This window comes from Salminus brasiliensis, chromosome 11 (genome assembly GCF_030463535.1).
Source record: "Salminus brasiliensis chromosome 11, fSalBra1.hap2, whole genome shotgun sequence".
Classification (NCBI taxonomy): Eukaryota; Metazoa; Chordata; class Actinopteri; order Characiformes; family Bryconidae; genus Salminus; species Salminus brasiliensis.
Genome location: NC_132888.1, coordinates 19,816,375 through 19,836,772, shown reverse-complemented (window position 1 = coordinate 19,836,772; position 20,398 = coordinate 19,816,375). Strand labels below are relative to the sequence as shown.

Here is a 20,398-nt window from a genome sequence, read left to right as displayed (position 1 = left end):
TGAATGGATTGGTTGGCTTCAAATTATCCTTGTGTGAGGGAACTATAGCTATTAATTGACTGGGTTCAGTATTGTTGCCTAAATGAATGAATAACGAATCACCTGTCCTGAGAAATGTTCTAGCTCAAACGAAACCAGGGTTAGAAACATGTCTATCCTCCCATAATTCCCTGTCTCATGACATCACACTCGCACCACCTTCCACATCCCATCAGAAACTGTGGCCAATTCTCAAAATCTGCATTCTTGTCTGCACTTGTGGTCTTGGGGACTTGTGACACATCGTCAGTTGCAGCCCAAGTGCTGCACCATTCAAAAGTTCACATCTAGCCAAGTACAGTTCGAATACCTGGATGTGTTCTTGTTCTGCCTGTGTCGTTAAGGATACAGGACGTGACTTGTGTGAACTTGGCACAGCCAAATATCCACCAAACAGCCAAATATTGCAAGCGCCATCCAAAATTTGACATACTTTCCCCCTGTTTCCCCGTTCTCACTTTCTCAGATTGTCCTGTTCTCAGTCACCACACCACTGTAGAAATACCTGTTTAGTTTGTCTACCACTTTGTCAAGTATTGCCAACTTTTTAATCCCCTCTGTTTGTTGCCTTACTGTGTACTGATCTTCACGTATCTTATCGTTCTTTGATTTTTGTTTTTTGTCCCATTGGTTTTATTAGCTTGGCTGGACTGTGTTTTTTGGCTATGTTTGGGCTTCTGACACTGCCTAGCCCATTTTTCTGTACTGTTCGCTCTATTACCTGCGCTATGGCTTACTGTCTGCTTTGACAGCCTTTCGTTAAACCCTTATATTAAAGTATTCTTGTTGTTTTTACATCTGCGAAAGTCCCCAAGGTCCTTTGCCTATTTTTTATTATACCTATAAAACCAGAAAACAATATGAAGGAAAGTCAGGTTTTTGTAGCATAGTCAACCAGACTGGTGGAACACACTCCCCCACCTGAACCTGCTGGTTTGTTATTGGTGTTGATAGAGACCATCAGTACCTATTGAAGATCTCTACCTGTGCTTAAAGCTGGCCATGCTGTGAAGAATGAGCTGTAAACATGGTTGACCTTTCTCAAAATCACACTCCAGCCACACAAGTTCTTTCTTCCACTCGACTCCACTTTCTAATTTGATTGTTTTTTTTAATCATCATCTAGAATCATCTGATTATTTTCATCCTAAGCAATTTCAAGGTCTCTGAAGAAATGCTTGTTGTTGGGGAAATAATTATCACTTGCTGTCACATTAGTTATTGCAGTGGGAGCTATCCTTACAGTTAATCCATCTAAGCATTGACTGTATCATCAGGATATTTAACAGTTGACTCCCTGGTGATGCTGTTCATGGAAGAATAGGCTAAAATGGGCAAGACCTCACTCAAGAAATTGAGGTGGTCTTTACCTTTCAGGATTGATGGTGTTATTAAGGCAAGGAGTAATGTACATAATCATGGATTATAGCCCGAATTAGCATATTCTTGCTGTCATGCAAAAACGATGTAGTGTTACAGGAGATTGACAACACCTTCTAATCTTTCAATAGAAGTCAATGTCAAAAGATTTTATTTCAAATCATTTTCGTATTAATCGTTGGTCAATTCATTGTCATATTTTGACAGAATGTCAAAAAAAGACAGATTCTAATTATGTCCAAATTTGAAATAACAAGATTTTCCAAAATTAGAGCTAGAAGGTTTTTGTGTCACATGTTTGATATATACTCTATGCTAGTTTGTATGTTTGTAAGTTCTATAGAAGGCCTGTCCAGCTTTATCTTCTATGAGTGCAAAGTCCTGGAGCAGGACAGACTCCAACAACATGTGGAGTCAGGTGTGGATCTACTTGATTGGAATAAAAAGATGCAGCCACTCCGGCCCTTTGTGAATAAGACCAGGCTATATATTATGATTTTCAGTAATATATAGCACAATGCTTCAATACTAGGTCAAATGCAGTTAGAGTGGACAAAACATTGTGAAATAAATATGTTTTTGTTGAGTTTATTTATCTTTACAAGACTAAAATAGTGAGTTGTCACTGTGTTCTATGCCTTAAACCACATGTCAGCAGTGTGAATTATGCTGCTCTATATGTTCTTGAATATACTGCATTTTCTGGACTTTCTTGTGGTAAGACTGACATTTTCTTATATGCTGACATCTTCATACAAAAAAGTCGTTTTATGGATTATATCCTCATTTTCAAGTCTTTCGTCAGTACAAATGTCACTTTCTCAGTCATACGGCTGAGCTGCATTAGACACATGTGTAGCACCAGATAAGTGATTATCATCATACTTATCCACTGATGGCCTTCAAATGCCATATATAAATAGAAGTGAGCTCTCTTCATTTGATGTCTTCACAATGGACGGTTGTCTTACATCTTGTCCATTAAGTCATATAAAAATAACTTGTATGTTACACTATATGGACCAAAGTATTGGGACACCTGCATATTAAGGTATTTTAAAAATAGTTTATCCTGCTTTTTTTGGAGTAACTTTCTCTACTGTGAGGCTTTCTTCTAGATTTTTTTCTCAAGGATTTGATTGCATTCAGTGACAAGGGCACTAGTGACGTCAGCATTTTGGATGATCACCAACTCCCCAACTCATCCCAAGTATTGGATTGAGCACCACCATCATTCCAGAGCACATAGCTCCATGCTGGGGGGCTTTATACCCCTTTAGCCCACATCTGGCATTGGGCATGGTGCCAAGAGGTTCATGTTTATGTGTTCAAGATATGAGAGTCTTATTCTATTCTATTGTTCCCTACAAGTACTTGACAAAAGGTGTGTGCATTTGCATATCTGTGACAGCAATAGTTGAAACTAGATAATCAAATAAATGCATTTGGGGGGGGGTGGACATTTAGTGTGTGATGCTGCTGGTCAGCCACTGCTTCATTATAGTGAGGATGTTTACAGTATTTACAGTCATTTATTATTATTTAAAAGAGCATTAGTCGAGTTTCAAGAAACATGACCTTCAGCAGTTTGGAGGTGGTGAACACAACAACACTGGAACTATTTTTATTTATTCCTGGACATGAACACAAAGCCTATCTCTAAAATCTCTTTCTCAGGGAGACTTATTGTCTAGTCAAGCTACACACATACTCTACAGGTTCTTATTGGTGATGTTTAGCCAGAATAGACTTTAAAATCCTGTGTCTGAGGTGTGTGAGAATTTCAGAACTGTTCCTGATATGTAGTGCTGTCCATTAGAAAATGTAGCTTTTTGAAATTTTAAAATGATAAATGTATAAACAGTTAGTATTTGGATTGTAAATTGATTTGCTGTGAGAATAGTTGAGTGTATTAATTCTCCAGTAATTCTTTGTAATAATCTCCCATGGGTTTATCATTCACGATCTGTGTTAGTTGGTTAGCATTTTAGCCGAGGATGTATTACATATATTTCTTTGAAGGAGGTTTACACAAAGCTTTATTTTTACTCAGCTTTCTAAGTGATAATGATTTATCTACTGTATTAGTTATGGAGGTGGAGTAATGGGGTGTTAAAGACATAATGGGGATGGAATGATGGTGGTTGGTGTGGCGCAACAGATAACAGCACTACCTGCCAGTGAGCTACCGCACCATGTGGAAGACTGGGGTTCGATTCCCAGTCTGGGAGACTATGCTGCGCTACACCAATAAGAGTCCTTGGGTGAGACTCCTAACACTGCACTGGCCCATCTCTGTAATAGGAGTAACCTTGCTCTGGATAAGAGCGTCAGCTAAATGCCATAAATGTAATGTAAATGTAAATGTAATGGGATGTTAAGTAGATAGGGTGGAGTGATGGTGGAGTAATGGGCAGTTGAGGAGATGGCTGTGGAGTAATGGGGTAATGAGGTTGAGTAATGGGGTGATGAGGAGATGGGGTGGAGTAATGGGGTGATGATGGGATGGAGTAATGGGGTGTTGAGGAGATGAGGGAGTAATGGGGTGGATGGGGAGGAGATAGGGTGGAGTAATGGGGCGTTGAGGAGATGGGAGAGTAATAGGACATTGAGAATATGGGACATTAAGAATATGGGGGGTAATGGGGTGTTGAGGAGATGGAGTGGAGTTATGGGTGGATAGGGAGGAGATGGGGTGGAGTAATGGGGTGATGAGGAGATGGGAGAGTAATGGGGTGTGGAGGAGATGGGGGAGTAATGGGTGTTGAGTAGATGGGATGGAGCAATGGGGTGTTATGGAGATGGGGGAGTAATGGGGCTTTGAGGAGATGGGGTGGAATAATGGGCTGTTGCAGAGATGAGGGGGTAATGGGGTGGATAGGGTGGAGTAATGGGGCGTTGAGGAGATGGGAGAGTAATGGGACATTGAGAATATGGGTGTTATGGAGATGGGATGGAGTAATGGAGGGGGGAGTAAGAAGCCTTGAAGAGATGAGTTGGAATAATGGGCTGTTGAGGAGATGAGGGTAGTAATGGGGAAGATAGGGAGGAGATGGGGTGGAGTAATGGGGTGTTTAGAAGATAGGGTGTTTAGAAGATAGGGTGGAGTAATGGGGCATTGAAGAGATGGGATGGAGTAATGGGGCATTGAGAAGATGGAGGATAATGGGGTGATGAGGAGATGGTGGAGTAATGGGGTGATGAGAATATGGGGTGGAATAATGGGCTGTTGAGGAGATAGGTGGAGTAATGAGGAGATGGTGGAGTAATGGGGTGATGAGAAGATGGGGTGGAATAATGGGCTGTTGAGGAGATAGGTGGAGTAATGAGGTGATGAGGAGATGGAGTGGAGTAATGGGGCATTGAGGAGATGGGGAAGTAATGGGCAGTTGAAGAGATGGCTGTGGAGTAATGGGGTGTTGAGGAGATGGCTGTAGAGTAATTGGGTGATGAGGAGATGGGAGATTAATGGGACATTGAGAATATGGGTGTAATGGGGTGTTATGGAGATGGGGGAGTAAGAGGCCTTGAGGAGATGGGGTGGAATAATGGGCTGTTGAGATGAGGGGAGTAATGGGTTGGATAGGGAGGAGATGGGGTGGAGTAATGGGGTGTTGAGAAGATAGAGTGGAGTAATGGGGCGTTGAAGAGATAGGATGGAGTAATGGGGCATTGAGAAGATGGAGGGTAATTGGGTGATGAGGAGATGGGGTGGAGTAACGGGGCATTGAGAAGATGGAGGGTAATGGGGTGATGAGGAGATGGAGTGGAGTAACGGGGTGTTGAGAAGAAGATGGGGTGGAGTGATGGGGCATTGAGGAGATGGGGAAGTAATGGGCAGTTGAGAAGATGGGGAAGTAATGGGCAGTTGAAGAGATGACTGTGGAGTAATGAGGTGTTGAGGAGAAGGCTGTGGAGTAATGGGGTGATGAGGAGATGGTTGGAGTAATGGGCAGTTGAGGAGATGGCTGTGGAGTAATGGGGAGATGGGGTGGAGTAATGGGGTGATGAGGTCGAGTAATGGGGTGATGAGGAGATGGGATGGAGTAATGGGGAGTTATGGAGATGGGGGAGTAATGGGGCTTTGAGGAGATGGGGTGGAATAATGGGCTGTTGAGGAGATGAGGGGGGTAATGGGGTGGATGGGGAGGAGATAGGGTGGAGTAATGGGGCATTGAAGAGATGGGAGAGTAATGGGACATTGAGAATATGGGGGGTAATGGGGTGTTATGGAGATGGGATGGAGTAATGGGGTGATGAGGAGATGGGGTGGATGGGGTGGATTTCCATGATGACATTTCCATTCAGTTTACTTTCCGAAGTTCACCATGTTTTAGTGAGCTGTGCTTTTCTGATTGGTTCAGGTGGGTTTACTCCAGCATGTCTCTGTTTAAAGAATGATATGTTTCTTTGAAACACACACACACACACAGCCATAAAGAGAAGAGCTGAGGGGAGAATTCTAAACCGAGACTGAAAAAGAAAAAAAAAACTGCATTGCTTTTTTTCTGCTTACTTCAGATATCAATCTCCAAAGTGCCCATTTGTCAAGCTGACGTTCAGAGCTTTCAAGAACATCTGTGCCCCCTCGAGCCCTCTGGACGAACATGAGGAAAAAGTGTGTTGTGCGTGTGTGTATATGTGTGTGTTCTTACTTTTTTGGTCGAAAATGCTCTGACCTTGTAGAGAAACCAAAAAACAGGGTCAACCTACAATGTCAGGATCAACAGACTGGTAAATGCTCCTGGGTTTGTAAAGTGCTTTTTAATTTTAGAAAAGCTCCATGTCTCTTTTTTTATAACATGTTTGGTTACCGAGGTTACAGTCAGGCTTCCTCTTGGTTTGACTTTGACAAAATTCATATTAGTCTCTTTCACGTCAGACCACCCCTGGTTTGGAATGAACTGCACGTCCTATATAGGAGCACTGCGATGTGGCGAGTGACCTACCACCCAAATACTAGCTGTCCTGTGGTGGTCCTGTGGGGTCCTGATCATTGGAGAACAGGGTGAAAGGAGGCTAAGAAAGTATGCAGAGAAACAGATGAACTACAGTCTGTAGTTATAGAACTACAATGTGCTCCTCTGTGGTAAGTGGAGCTGATATAATGGGCAAGGGAGTCCATTCATATTCGTATTCATATTATTGTGATATGCCAGGGTGTATATGGTTTAAAGATATGCACGTGTAGATATTAGTATGTATGGAATTGATGTAAAGTTCTAGTCTAGTGGCGTAACAGGTCATTTTGAGAGAAGGAACATAAACGCCTAAAGCGTAAAGGGGATCCGGTCTCCTACCACAAAGCAGAGGCCAACTGAACTCCAGCCCAAAGTTCTCCGAGTTATTTATTATTGGTTATTAGAATGATCATTAGCTGATGGCATGGTCAGCCCTGGCAGATTACAAGTCATACATTATTAGGAGCCAAAATTATTATTATTATCATTATATTATTAGGTGTACTAAATATAACAGCAGGTGTGTCAGAAATTAGTAGAACATCCAGCCCTCTTATATATTTCCCTCCCTTCCAAATGTCTTGTGCTTCTGTACGTTGTGGTCTATCTGACCACCTTAGCCCTCCCCTATTGTTATAACTTGTTAAGTTATCATATATATACCTTGACACATCTGTCAAGATATGAAAACGTGAGTGTGTGTGTTAATTTGCTTTACATGTGAAGATATGAGATGCGATGGGAAAGGCAATATCTTAGATGGAAGCTGAATTGGCAGCAAGGCACAATGTAATGCAATAAAAGGTTACATTGGAAGCACTGATTTTTGTGAATGCTGGCTGACATCCAGTCAGTGGTGGGTCTTAGTTCTACCTCTATAGGCAAGTTCAAGGGTTAGGAAAAATGAAATTAAATTTAATACACATTAAATTGAATGAAATATGAAGGTAAGTAACATTTCTACAGAGCATCTACAACGCACTATGCAAATGAAGAGCTACGCATTCTTATTACTGCCATTGACAGTTCCTCTAAACTCGTGGCTTTAGAAAACACAGAGTACATGGTGTGTTTTGACAGAGGCGGAAAGCACAGACAGAAAGTGGATGCTGCGCCTTGTTCCCCTTTTCAGAATGATGACATTTTCATAAATGGGAGTGAAAAGAAACAGTGCATTGTCGTTTTTCCGTTCACAGCCTCCATCAGACACGCTGCATTGTCTGCAGGCTCTCCATCATGCTTTTAATTGCCTGCCAGCTATTAAATAGACAAGTGTGTGAACCTCACCCAGCTAAATAGTTAGAGTTCCAAAGTAAACCTTAATGCGTTGTAAACAAAGCTCATGTCCTGCTTAGCCTAAAAGGCCTGAGGTGTGTTCCTGTTGTTTTTTTTTTTCTTTCTTTTTCAAAGAGGCAGCACTGCTCAGAGAGGACGGCCCTGTTTCTGACTCTGCCGAGATATAAGGTTCCTCGTGGTGATAAGCTGACTGTACTGAGAAAGGGGATGAAGTAGAATTTTACACTTGAAGTTTGGCTGGACATGCATGTGAAACTACACGTCGCCTTAGAGACTCAATGAAGGTCTTCACATTAGGCTTTGTTTATAATGGGCCTTTAATTCAGATACATGATGATGAATGACTATTTATGGTTTATTCTCGTAACCATTGTAGAATATTTGTATTAACTTTTTTAACAGTTGCCCTGACTTGTCACTTTGTACAGTGTTCAAAATGCAGCAGACAGACGATGCACTGATACATACTGATGCACTGTTGTTATGTCCAACAACCTGTAGACACCTGCTGATCCAGCGTTTCTTCTGAAATCAAGGTTTTCCCCTTATGGCTGGTGGAATATCACTGTGAGGTTTCGATTGCATTCAGCCACAAGACCATTAGCAAGGCCAGGTACTGATGATGGGTCACTGGTTCTGGATCATAAACATCACAACACCGGTTCATCCCAAAAGAATTGGATGGAGGATTGGATTTACTCCAGAGAACACAGTTCCGCCGCTCCACAGCCCAGTGCTGGGGGTTTATACCCCTCTAGCTGACACTTGGCCTTGGGTCTGGTGATCTTATATTGTGTTTAATGGTGGTACAAATGGCAGGAATAAGTCGTTTCACATATGAACTGGACAATAAGGTGCATACTTTTTTTCTGCAGTTGCCCGTTCACGCATCTAGCTCCTCCAGGTAATGTCTGGAGAAGTTCTGGGTTAACGTGCATGTCTGAAAGGAGCTATAGTAAATATGACATGATAAACATGATATATCAGGTAATTCAGTAGAGCAGTGATGGAAAGGTCTGTGGCAGAACACTCCGCTAATAGCTAATAGTAAAAGTCCAGGCCTATCTGGTTATGTACAACACCAACAACAAACTTAATCTAAAACATACAACATTAAAACACTCAGAATTCCACAGCCGCAAAACCCACTCATGCAAAACACATGCCACAGCTTTTAATGATGGCACAGCAATGCGTACTGACATCGATTGTGTGCTGCTATGAGGCGCGGCACATTTTTTCGATGCTAACTTGTTAACAGAGAATTAGGCTCATCTGCGGCTACTCCAAAGCATTCAGCTTTAGTAATAACGCTTACAGCCTGCCGGCGGGCCATAGACTGAGGGGTTAATTCACTAATTACACACAGCCATTTGCGTAATGACAACTAAAATGGCTAAAATGTTGCACAAATAAACAATAACTAAGCTTTAAAAATCAATTTACAGACATTTTCCGTTGTGTTAGTCACATTATTGGAAAGAAATCACATTAATGATGTTCTGCTTTAGAGGTACTCGACTCAACTCTGGATCTCGAGTGCCTCAGTTCAGCACAGTGTGGTGAGTTCCCAGCTCAGACACTCCTGAAAAATAATGCCCAACCCCAGCCCTCCAGGAGCAGAGTTGGAGAGCGATAGCGATAGTGTGTATCACTGACTAATGTGTGACTCTGAATGGCCATTAAAAAAAAATAAGAGTGGGTTTTAAGCTTTGCTAAATTAGACTTTGCTTTACGCACAGCCACCAACTGTGAACATTCGTTGACGCCTGTTGGCTGCCGTACAGCATTTATCAAGGCCAGGCTCGTACATTTCAGTATTCCACCGCATAGCCCACTGTGCACGGACCATGCAGCGATTTGCTATAATTGCATTTGAGTGAATTGATTTGAGGCTGTGTCTGTTTTTAATTGCTATTTTCCTGCTGCGATAGTGTAGTTACAGGTTTATGAAAGCTTGTCCTGTAATGAGCGACAGCGTGGCCTCGTCGGACTGCTTGACGCTTGACACATATTGTTTTTCCACACTTCACACGAGCAGGACGAGATAAGGTTCAGTGAACAGGAGTGCATGAATGAGGAGCTAGTGGGGACTTTAAATGAAATACATTACCTCAGTGGAAAGTTTCTCTCCTTTAAATGAAATGAGACAAACTCTCTGTCTCATAGTTCACTGGCCGCTGCATGCACCAGGGAGAGGGTGGCATTACTTCAAAGGTTCTGGGTTTAAATCAGTCTCAGTTTAAGACCTAATGCCTGCTATTCTAGGCCATACACTTAGATTCACTTTAAAGAGCCCATTACCTAGACTGTCCTCTTCTTTCTTCTGTAAAGTCATTGGACTTCTGTTATACTGCTGCAATATGTAATGTACATGAATGAGATAGTGGGGATTTTTGATATTTGTGTATTTTATATTTGATATGTTGCATATCAAATCATATATATATATATATATATATATATATATATATATATATATATATATATATATATATATATATATACATACAGGTGTGTGTGTGTGTGTGTGTATGTGTGTTTCTGAGGGCATTCAGAAGATACTTAGCTTTCATAATTCAACTAGCTCAGTAGTTAACAACTACTACTTTCTTTCAAATTAGACATTCTGGATTTACTGGATTTATTTATTTATTTATTTATTTATCTCTTCTAATGCGATATTGTGGTTTCACTATTTGTTTCACTATTTGACTTCAAATCAACTTCTAAAAAAAGCATTAATTACGTATTTAATTAACTGTACATTTTAATAATATTGACTCAGACATTACATATAAAGAGTTTTTAGAAACACTCTTTAAACCCCACCGTTTTTTTTATTTTATTTTTGCTTTTTTTGTTTGACAGAGTTGATGAGTGAGTTGAGAGTTGGTGCCTGGCGGAGTGGATGCCTGACGAAGTTATCAAAATGAAATGATTTTCCATCTTAACCATGTCTTAACCGTCTACACCTGAGCCATTTCTTTTTTTCCTCAGTTGCTAGCTGTCCCTTTAATCAAAACTAACCAAACAAAGTGTTTTTTTATTATTATTATTAGTAATGTCTTGACTTTTAACACAACATTTCAACATTTTGACATAGGACATCTGTGGACACCTTTTCTGGATATTTCTAGTTGGTGGACTGTTCTTAGTCCAGCTGTGATGCTCAGGTGTTTAAAAACTCCAGCAGCACCGCTGTGCCCAAACCACTCATACCACTAGCACGACACACACTAACACTCCTCCACCATGTCAGTGTCATTGCAGTGCTGAGAATGACCCACCACCCAAATATAGCTGCTCTTTGGTGGCAATATGGGCTAAGAACAGGGGCTAAGAAAGTAAACAGAGAAACAGTACTACAACCAGTAATTATATAATTATCAGTAGATGTAAACTGCTTTTCCAGTCACATTACATTGTTTCTAGTGGCAGGCATTTAAAATCACAAGACTATAAGAGTAAATTTAAACACAGAAATACACACACCAGTTTGGCTCTTGCCTGTTTGTTTTAATTAGTGGCCGCTAGCGTCTGAGGCTTTTTCCCCTTAATTGGTCTGAATTACACCAATGGAGCTGTAGCTGGCTAACATCCTGCAGCTTCTATGGCTGCACTGATTTTGGAATGTTAGAAATGGATTAAAATGCATTATATAATGATCAGTAAAGTTGAAGATATATAATTCTCAGGCTATTTTTAAACATAAAAGTTCACTAAATATTATTTTTGTGTTGTATAGCTATGACATTTCTTTTAAATTACTGTGCCGAGAAAAATGGTCATATCGTCACTGTCACACAAGAACCTTAAATATCCATTTTTGAAAGTTGTCATATATTTTTTTTTTTTACATTTTTTAAAAATTGTATCTTTTGAATCAACTTTTCAAACCGAGAAAAAGAAACACTTAAAACAGAGTTACAGAGAAAAAACAATCCACATTTTATTCCAGTTGTCTAAAGCTGGGCAGTGCTAATCCCATTCGTTGTCTTTCTTTATTAGGTTTCCATGTACATTGCATACATACCTAGAGCAGATTTCCATTTGAAATAGTAACAGTAACAGGGGGCAATTATTGAGAACCCATTTCCTAGCTAGGAGTGATCATTTATCAAGCAGTTTGTGATGTAAAGAGGATAGCAAATAAATGTTAATAATAATGAATTGGGCCTGTAGAAATTAGTCCCAAGTGCTTTGACTTTTCTTCTGTAGAGTTGCTATTTTGAAGATACAAGGTTTTAGTATACGAGCAACTTATACAAAGGTTTAAGAACCTTATGGCGTCAGGACTTACTACACAGGTCTATTTATTTTATGTTTTTTTATTTTCTGTGGGACTATTTGGGCCATTTACAAAGTCTCTTCAGGTAGTTCATGGAAGTGTTGAGGTATATATCGGATCATTATCCTGTTGTAGAAGCTACTTTTCAGCTTCAGCTTTCTACAGATGGTTCGACATCCTGGACTTTTGGTATTCTGGTATTTTGTGGAATCCATTCATCGGCACAATTAGCGACAGAGGCTGTGTTTACCACTTCTCAATTAAAAGAGTCCCCATATTTTTTGGAAAATTAAGATATATCCATTGTTGAAGTTTTTCACGCTTTGACATTAGTTGAAAGATTGCCTGCATTACATTTAATTAAATTAAAATTAAAACAGACTAATGGTAATGCAGCTGCATGTTTGAATAACATTTAAATAATGGATTCAACTTTATTAAAATAATACTCTGTAAAGTATGAAATTATTTACTTATTTTAAAAAAATATAAAAACAATATAAAAATTCACAAAAAATGTATTATAACCAGTATTTGTTTTTTGTTTTGTCGAATTATGACTTCACACAAAAACCTTGTATCTCCATTTTTGCAGTTTTTATATTTTGACGTAAATTTGGCTGCTGTTCTTTACCCTATGAGGATCTTTTTACACTGACTTCCATCGAAAGCTAAAAGGTTTTGTTTATTTGAACCACCAGCCAAATAATATTGGGTCTGTAAATGTCCAGTGGTGGTTCATTTCCATTGCTAAACTATGTGGTGGGTGGCTGGTAAATGATGCTTGAGCAGATGGACTGCATTCAGTGATTTCTAACCTACAAAGTACACTTACACTCTTAAAAAGGATTCTTTGAGAAGTGCCATTAGAAGAACCGTTTTACATATCCACCTTGTGTGCTGTTACCTCATCATGGGCTTCATTATACATCAATCAGCACAATATCAGAACCGCCTGCTTAATATTGAGTAGGTCCCCCTTGTGTCATCATCACCCGATCTGAAGGCGTCCTGTGGTATCTGGCACCAAGCTTTTAGCAGCAGATCCTGTAAGTCCTGTAAGTTGTGAGGTGGTGCTTTCATGGCTTGTATCAGTGAGTCTTCACTGGTTTTCCTTTAAGTCCTGTAAGTCCTTTTTTGGTCAGTCCTGACCACTGCATACTATAAACACCCAGCAAGACCTGCCAGATGCTCTGACCCAGTTGTCCAGTCATCACAATTCCTCCACAGTTGCTCCTGTCATACTGGCTCTGTATGACAGTTGCTCCTGTCATACTGGCTCAGATCCCCTTCAAGAACCGACTGTTCACTTGCTGTCATATTTATTCTACTCCTTTTTATTTCCATAGAACCATTTCTGTAATTTATGATGTGTGTGTGACAAACCTTTTTTAAAGGTTTAAGGAATCTTGTTGTTAAAGGTTCTTCATACACACACACACAACTATTTTACAAACCCTTTGTAGATCCCCTTTTTATAGTATATAAGCTCCTCAAATAAATATTAATTAAATAAAAATATTTGCGTGCATCACCTTGCATGTTTAAGGTGGTAGTAACTGCAGGCTTCTGCATATGGCATATGGAGAGGATGACTAGGCAATAAATACCTGTGGGGTGTACGATGGATTCATAGAGAAGGGGTGGTACAGTGCAGATGTTAAGGATTGGCAAAGAGAAGGGATTGCATTTGGGCATGCCAAAGGCCAAGGTGTGAAGGAAGTAGCTAAATCTGCAGCTGTATCAGAACATACGGTCATACGGGTCTACCAGCAGTGGCAAAAACTGACAATCTACAGGAAATTCTCATCAGAATTGGGGCTGAAAGACAAAACTAGTGGACAGGGACCACCGGAGTGTTTCACATCTTACGAATGAAAGTCGCTTTGCTTCCAGACGAATCTCTACTCTGTGCCTCTCTACTGTAGAATAATTGAATTATGATGAATGGTGAAGAAATGTCATATTCCATGACACATTGCATCATTTTCTTAAGTAAATTATTTCACACTGCATAACTGGTTTGTTTACCGTGTGTGTATGACTGTTCATCGTTACAGGTGGCTGTGCGCAGGGGGACCCCCGGGGCAGGACCCATGAGGAGGTATAGAAGATGCTCACAGCCTGGGCGCCTCTGCTCTTCTTAGCAATGTGGGTGAGAAGCACCACCAGCGGGCCGCTCTCCTTCAGACTAGGTATGTTCAGTTTCACTCACACCACCGCATGCATCACAGTGCATCGTTTGTCAGCCATTTTTTGTTGTATTGGCCTTTGCAGTGCTGATATCATAGAAGTTTACAATATGCAAATGAGCTCTTAAACCAATCACAATTCTAGTTCTTGAGGGTTTGATGAGGTTACATATCCACCTTTAGTGCTGTTACCTTATCATGGGCATCATTATACACCAATCAGCACAATATCAGAACCACCTGCTTAATATTGAGTAGGTCCCCCTTGTGTCATCATCACCAGATCTGAAGGTGTCCTGTGGTATCTGGCACCAAGCTGTTAGCAGCAGATCCTTTAAGTCCTGTAAGTTGTGAGGTGGTGCTTTCATGGCTTGTATCAGTGAGTCTTCACTGGTTTTCCTTTTTTGGACCACTTTTGGTCAGTCCTGACCACTGCATACTGTAAACACCCAGCAAGACCTGCCAGATGCTCTGACCCAGTTGTCCAGTCATCACAATTTGGCTCTTGTCATACTGGCTCAGATCATTAGGCTTGTCCGTTTTTCCTGCTTCTTACAAATCACCTTCAAGAACCGACTGTTCACTTGCTGTCTAATATATCCTACTCCTTTCACATTACTCCATATCAGAGCACTACTTTCACATTGCTCAATTTTAGTGCACTACTTTCACATTACTCCATTTTAGAGCACTACTTTCATGTTACTCTGTATCAGATCATTAGATTTGTGTTACCAGGTATCAAAGCACCCCTTTCATGTTGCTCCACTACTTTCACATTACTTCATTTTAGAACACTACTTTCATAATATTTGGTATCGGAGCACTACTTCTGTTTCTCCCAGTGTCACAGTGCTGCTTTTGCAGTACTCAGTATCAGAACACTACTTTCATATAAAATACTACTTTTATGTTACCCTGGATCAGAGCACTACTTTTTTGTAACTCTGTATGAGAGTACTACTTTTGTATTACTCCGAATCGGAAGACTACTTTGGTGCCTCTCAGTATCAGAGCACTACTATCATGTTACTCTATATCAGAGCACTACTTTGAAATTACTCAATTTTAGAACACTACTTTCAAATTACAAAATTTTAGAGCACTACTTTGATGTTACTCCATATCAGAGCACTACTTTCACATTACTCAATTTTAGAGCACTACTTTGATGTTACTCCATATAAGAGCACTACTTTTAAATTACTCAATTTTAGAGCACTATTTTGATGTTACTCCATATCAGAGCACTACTTTCAAATTACTCAATTTTAGAACACTACTTTCAAATTACAAAATTTTAGAGCACTACTTTGATGTTACTCCATATCAGAGCACTACTTTCACATTACTCAATTTTAGCGCACTACTTTTAAATTACTAAATTTTAGAGCACTATTTTGATGTTACTCCATATCAGAGCACTACTTTTAAATTACTAAATTTTAGAGCACTACTTTCAAATTACTAAATTTTAGAGCACTACTTCCAAATTACTCAATTTTAGAGCAATACTTTGATGTTACTGTCTTAGAACACTACTTTCATGTTACTTGGTATCAAAGCACTATTTTTTTGTTTCTCCCAGTGTCACAGTGCTACTTTTCCATCAGAACAGTGCTTTCATATAAAAGTACTACTTTTATGTTAACCTGGATCAAAGCACTACTTCCATGTTACTCCATATCAGAGCACTACTTTTAAATTACTCAATTTTAGAGCACTACTTCATGTTACTCTTTCTCAGAACACTACTTTGATGTTACTTGGTATTGGAGCACTAATCTTGTTTTACCCAGGTGTCACAGTGCTGCTTTTGCGTTACTCAGTATCAGAACACTACTTTCATATAAAAGTACTACTTTCATGTTTACCTGCATCAGAGCACTACTTTGTATTACTCTGTATCGGAACAGTACTTTGGTGCTACTCTGTACCAGAACACTACTTTCATTTTAATTGGTATCAGAGTGCTACTTTTGTTTTAATCAGGTGCCACAGCGCTACTTTTGCATTACTCAGTATCAGAACACTACTTTCATGTTATTCTGTCTCAAAACCCTAACTGTATCAGAGCACTACTATCGTGTTACTTGGTATCAGAGCACTACTTCCATGTCATTCCATATCAGAGCACTACTTTCACATTACTCGGTTTAGAGCACTACTTTCATGTTGCTCGTTTTCCGAGCGTTAGTTCTTTTTTTTAGAGTTGAAATTGAGATTATAATCAACGAAGACAGAAAACTGGGTCAGTTTATTTTTATTGTAATATACTTGAACTAAAGTTCGTTATTTTGGTCCAGATAACGAAGGTCAGTTTTCATCCATATTCTCTCTCCACGTCATGCCATTCTAACTCTCACCTTCAGACAGACAGAGAAATTAAAATATTCTGGGAAGAAGCTAGTGATGTAATCTTGTAGACACTGTTAATAGAATTCACCGGGTTCCACAGCAACCTCACTGCCTAAAGGCGTTCCTGCAATCCGCAATTAACTCTCTACAATTTGCCTGTCAGAGGATGGATGAGAAACATGCTTGTGTTTTTTTTTTTTGTTGTTGTTGTTTTTATTTTTTGCATTTCTGTAACTAAGCACAAATCAGATTAATTCGGTGTAATCAGCCCTAATGCACTGACTCAATTAATGCTCTCCAGTCTGTGATTAGTTAGCAGCACTTTGGTGGAGGAACTGAAAACTGCCTGTAGCTCAAAAAGACAGCATGGATGTGTAGAACTGCACCTGTGTTCCATGACGATTTATTTAGCATTTATTTAAATGCACTCCATAGGTTATTACTGTAGAATAATTACACAATTCAAGACTTTGAGGCTTCAGCACATCTGATGAGGTCTTATGATTATGACTCTGTGCTGGATGCGAGGTGTGATATTACAGTAATGTGCATGTTAAGTGGCCTGTAAGGGTTAGGCTTCGAATTATGCAACTGTGAACACTGCTGTACAGTTTCATTACCGCGCAAACCAGCAGTGCGAGCACTATTTTTTTCCACAAGAGCTCTCCAGTTTCAGCACTAATCCAGAATTACCCACGTCAATTACACTCTACCAGAGAGCACTAATGAGGGTAGGCTGAGTGAGTCATGATACTGTAGACACCTTAATTGAATGATCAGTTCTGCATTCTGATATTTTTCTCAAGAGTGTGTGTGTTTGTGTGTGTGTGTGTGTGTGTGTGTGTGTGTTTGCTTATTTACTTCTTTACTGAGTGGAGACAGAGAGAGAGGTAGAGAGAGGGAGAGGGGAAACAGAGACTGAATGACATGAGAGGGAAAAAGAAAAAGTGAGAGAGAAAGAGAACGAGGGAGAGAAAGGGGGGGGGTGGGCAGAGAGTAAATAACATGAGAGAAAGAAAATGAGTAAGAGAGTAAAAGAGAGAGGGACTAGAGACTTAGAGAGAGAGATAAAAAGAGAGAGAGAGGTGAGGAAAGAGGGAAAGGTGAGGGAGAGAGAGAATAAGAAAAAGAGCAATAGATATAGAGAGAGGGAGCAAGAGAGAGAGAGAGATAAAAGGGAGAATGATGGAGAGAGAATGAAAAACAGAGGGAAGGAGAAAAAATAGAGAGAGATGTAAAAAGAGTTAAAAAGAGAGAGAGAGAAGACAGAGACAGAGGAGTCAGGGAGAGAAAGAGAGAGAAAAAAGAGAAAAGGTGATGGAGTTAAAAAGAAACAGATGAAGGGTGTGAGAGGAGAGGCAGGGGGAGAGGGAGAGAAGAGGAAAACAAAGGAGAGAGAAAAAGAAAGTGGGTAAGAGGGTGAACAAGGAACGAAGAGAATTGGAGAGAGGGTGAGAAAGAGAGGGAGAGTGAGAAAGAAAGAAGGCGAGAGAGCTTGGTTAACCTTACTTTGTTTTGCGCAGGCCGAGAACTGAGATGAACTGTCCCCTCTCTAATCTCCCACGCTGGCATCACAGACAGCAGCACAGACTTACTTCCAGATGATTTAGCAGCGGGGGGGAGGGTGGGGGAGCGTTGGTTGCATATATATGTGTATGTGTGTGTGTGTGTGTATGGTTAATACACTGTCGTGAGGTGCTGGGCTTTGAAGTGATTGTGCTCTGAACAGCAGCAGCCATATTGATCTCTTTATTCTGTGGCACATTACAAAAACAATGCAATGTATCTCTGCAGCCGCTCCGAGAGCAGATGAGGCTGCGCGCTCATTTGCACCAAACAAGCTCCTGAGCTCGCAGATCAATTATTAAGCAGCCGAGCCTCTCTCAGCCACTCCCGCCGCGCCGCCTTCCCCCTGTCGCTCCCCGCGACCGCACGCACAAAAAACAAACGGCTCCCGAGCCGCCGGTACAGTAGCGGTTAATTAGCCCAACACCGTTTCCCTCCACCTCTGCCATCTCTCATTCCTTCACCTCACGTCCCTGCAGAGAAAAGCACCTCGAGAACACAAGCCCTGTGTTAAGGCCACCATGCTAGTGCCCGCTGGTTTAATTAGGCCGAGGCCGGCTTAATGTGCCTCTGCCGTGCTGACGCAGGCCGTGTTCCACTGACGTCTGTCTGAAGGAGCTGTAGATGAATGCTTTCCAGATATTGGCCTGTGCAAGATGATGGGTTAAGATGGGTTAAGGGGGCATGTCGTCATCATCATCAACATGATCATTAGCATCATCTTCTTATCCTTTGGTCCAAATTCAGGGTTGCGGTGTCATGCCGTGTCAAGCTGCATTTTAAATACGGTGGGCCTCGTTCACCAACCATTCATTTGAATAAATTTCTTCCCACTTCCTTCCCTGACCTACACCTTTTGTACTTTTGTCAGAGAACAGATTTAAGACTGGAAAAGGGCATTTTCTGAAGGAAACGTGGAATTATTGTGCAGCGGAAATGCATTCCACTTCCAGGTAGCTGCTAGGCTGTTGTTAAATAGTTTCAGGTGGTTTCCATGGTGTTGCTAGTTGGTTGCTGTGCTGTTGATAAGTTGCTGTCAGGTCATTGCTATGGTGTTGCAAGGTGGTTGCTGTAGTCTCCCAGGTGTTTGCTATACTGTTCCTAGATGGTATCCTAGGTGGTTGCTAAGGTGTTGCTATGGTATAGCTGTTGGATGCTAAGCTGTTGCTTGTCGGTTGCTTAGATGTTGAATAAGTAGATAAGGTGTTTCTAGATGGTTGTTAAGGTGTTGATATGGTATATCTTCTCAATTGATTATCGGCTTGAAAATTGCTGACATGAGACATTGTACGCCTCACTTCTTTATTCCAACAGATCAGCCGAGGCTTCCCCTCCTTCAGCGGTGCATAATAATGTCGCTAAAGGTGTCCTTGGAGGAGAAATGAGGTAGCTTGCAAAACAGCTGATCCAAAGAAAACAAGTTGCTACCTTCTGCGTAAGACAGACAGTGTGAGGCTATGTGGTTGAGATGGAAACTGCATTTCCACTGTTTATTTATGGTGTTTGGAGACTAGGCAAGCTTTGTTAGTGTGCTTTATATGAACAAGTGAGAGTGCACAGCCCGAGACCCTCTGAGTAAGCAGGTTTCAATCTGTTTCCATACCAATTCTGATATGCTTCAGCTGACAACGTGGGTCAAAGGCCTCTAAACAAACCAAACACAGAATGCAGCCATGTTTCCCGCCTGCTTTGCCTCTCCAGTTTGTGCAGCAGAGTTTCTGGAGGCACTGTGGCCTTCACATTTATTACTCTCCATTCCCCCACCACCACACTACCACACCACCACACCTTACTCAACTAAGCAGTTAATTAACAAGTCCTAAAAGCTGGAAAAAACACTCAAATGTGCAAGGCAGGAGTTCTCCAGGACCTCCAAGCACTGCCTTTTTATTAACCCCTGAACACTCCAAGGCCTATTACACTCTAAGGTGTATTACTCAGTAACTACAGGGGCTTCTGTACAAACTGGTGGGGCTGTTCTCTGGTAATTCTTTGAAGTGTGCAATAACAGTTTCAGCCCGTTGGCTGGCCACTGGCCTTTTAAGGGGTTAAAGCAGTAATCCGCAGATGTACCGCAGTGATTTCTTTTTGCCTGGCTATGTGGGGAAACCACGAACCATGGATATAATCACAGTCATTGTGGCCAAATGTGTCTAACGTATCATTTTCTGAAAAGTAACCGAACTAGAGATATAAATGCACCCTTAGTTTATGTGTATTTCAACCTGAAGCACTGAGTAAACAGCACAGATTACTAAGCCTTTATATATCATCACTATTAAAACTACAATGCAGTACTGTTATTTATAGTGGTG

The 20,398-nt window shown here is 40.8% G+C and overlaps 1 protein-coding gene across 2 annotated transcripts in view; it reads left to right on the top strand.

Moving 5' to 3' along the window:
* The window catches only part of grik4 (glutamate receptor, ionotropic, kainate 4), a 510,448-nt gene that overhangs the window by 193,058 nt on the left and 296,992 nt on the right, over positions 1 to 20,398 (top strand). For both annotated transcript variants that reach the window (XM_072692120.1, XM_072692119.1), the window contains exon 4: positions 14,028 to 14,162. In XM_072692120.1, coding sequence (XP_072548221.1) covers positions 14,081 to 14,162 — 82 coding nt within the window. In that variant the 5' untranslated portion in view covers positions 14,028 to 14,080. The remainder of the gene's footprint in view (positions 1 to 14,027; positions 14,163 to 20,398) is intronic.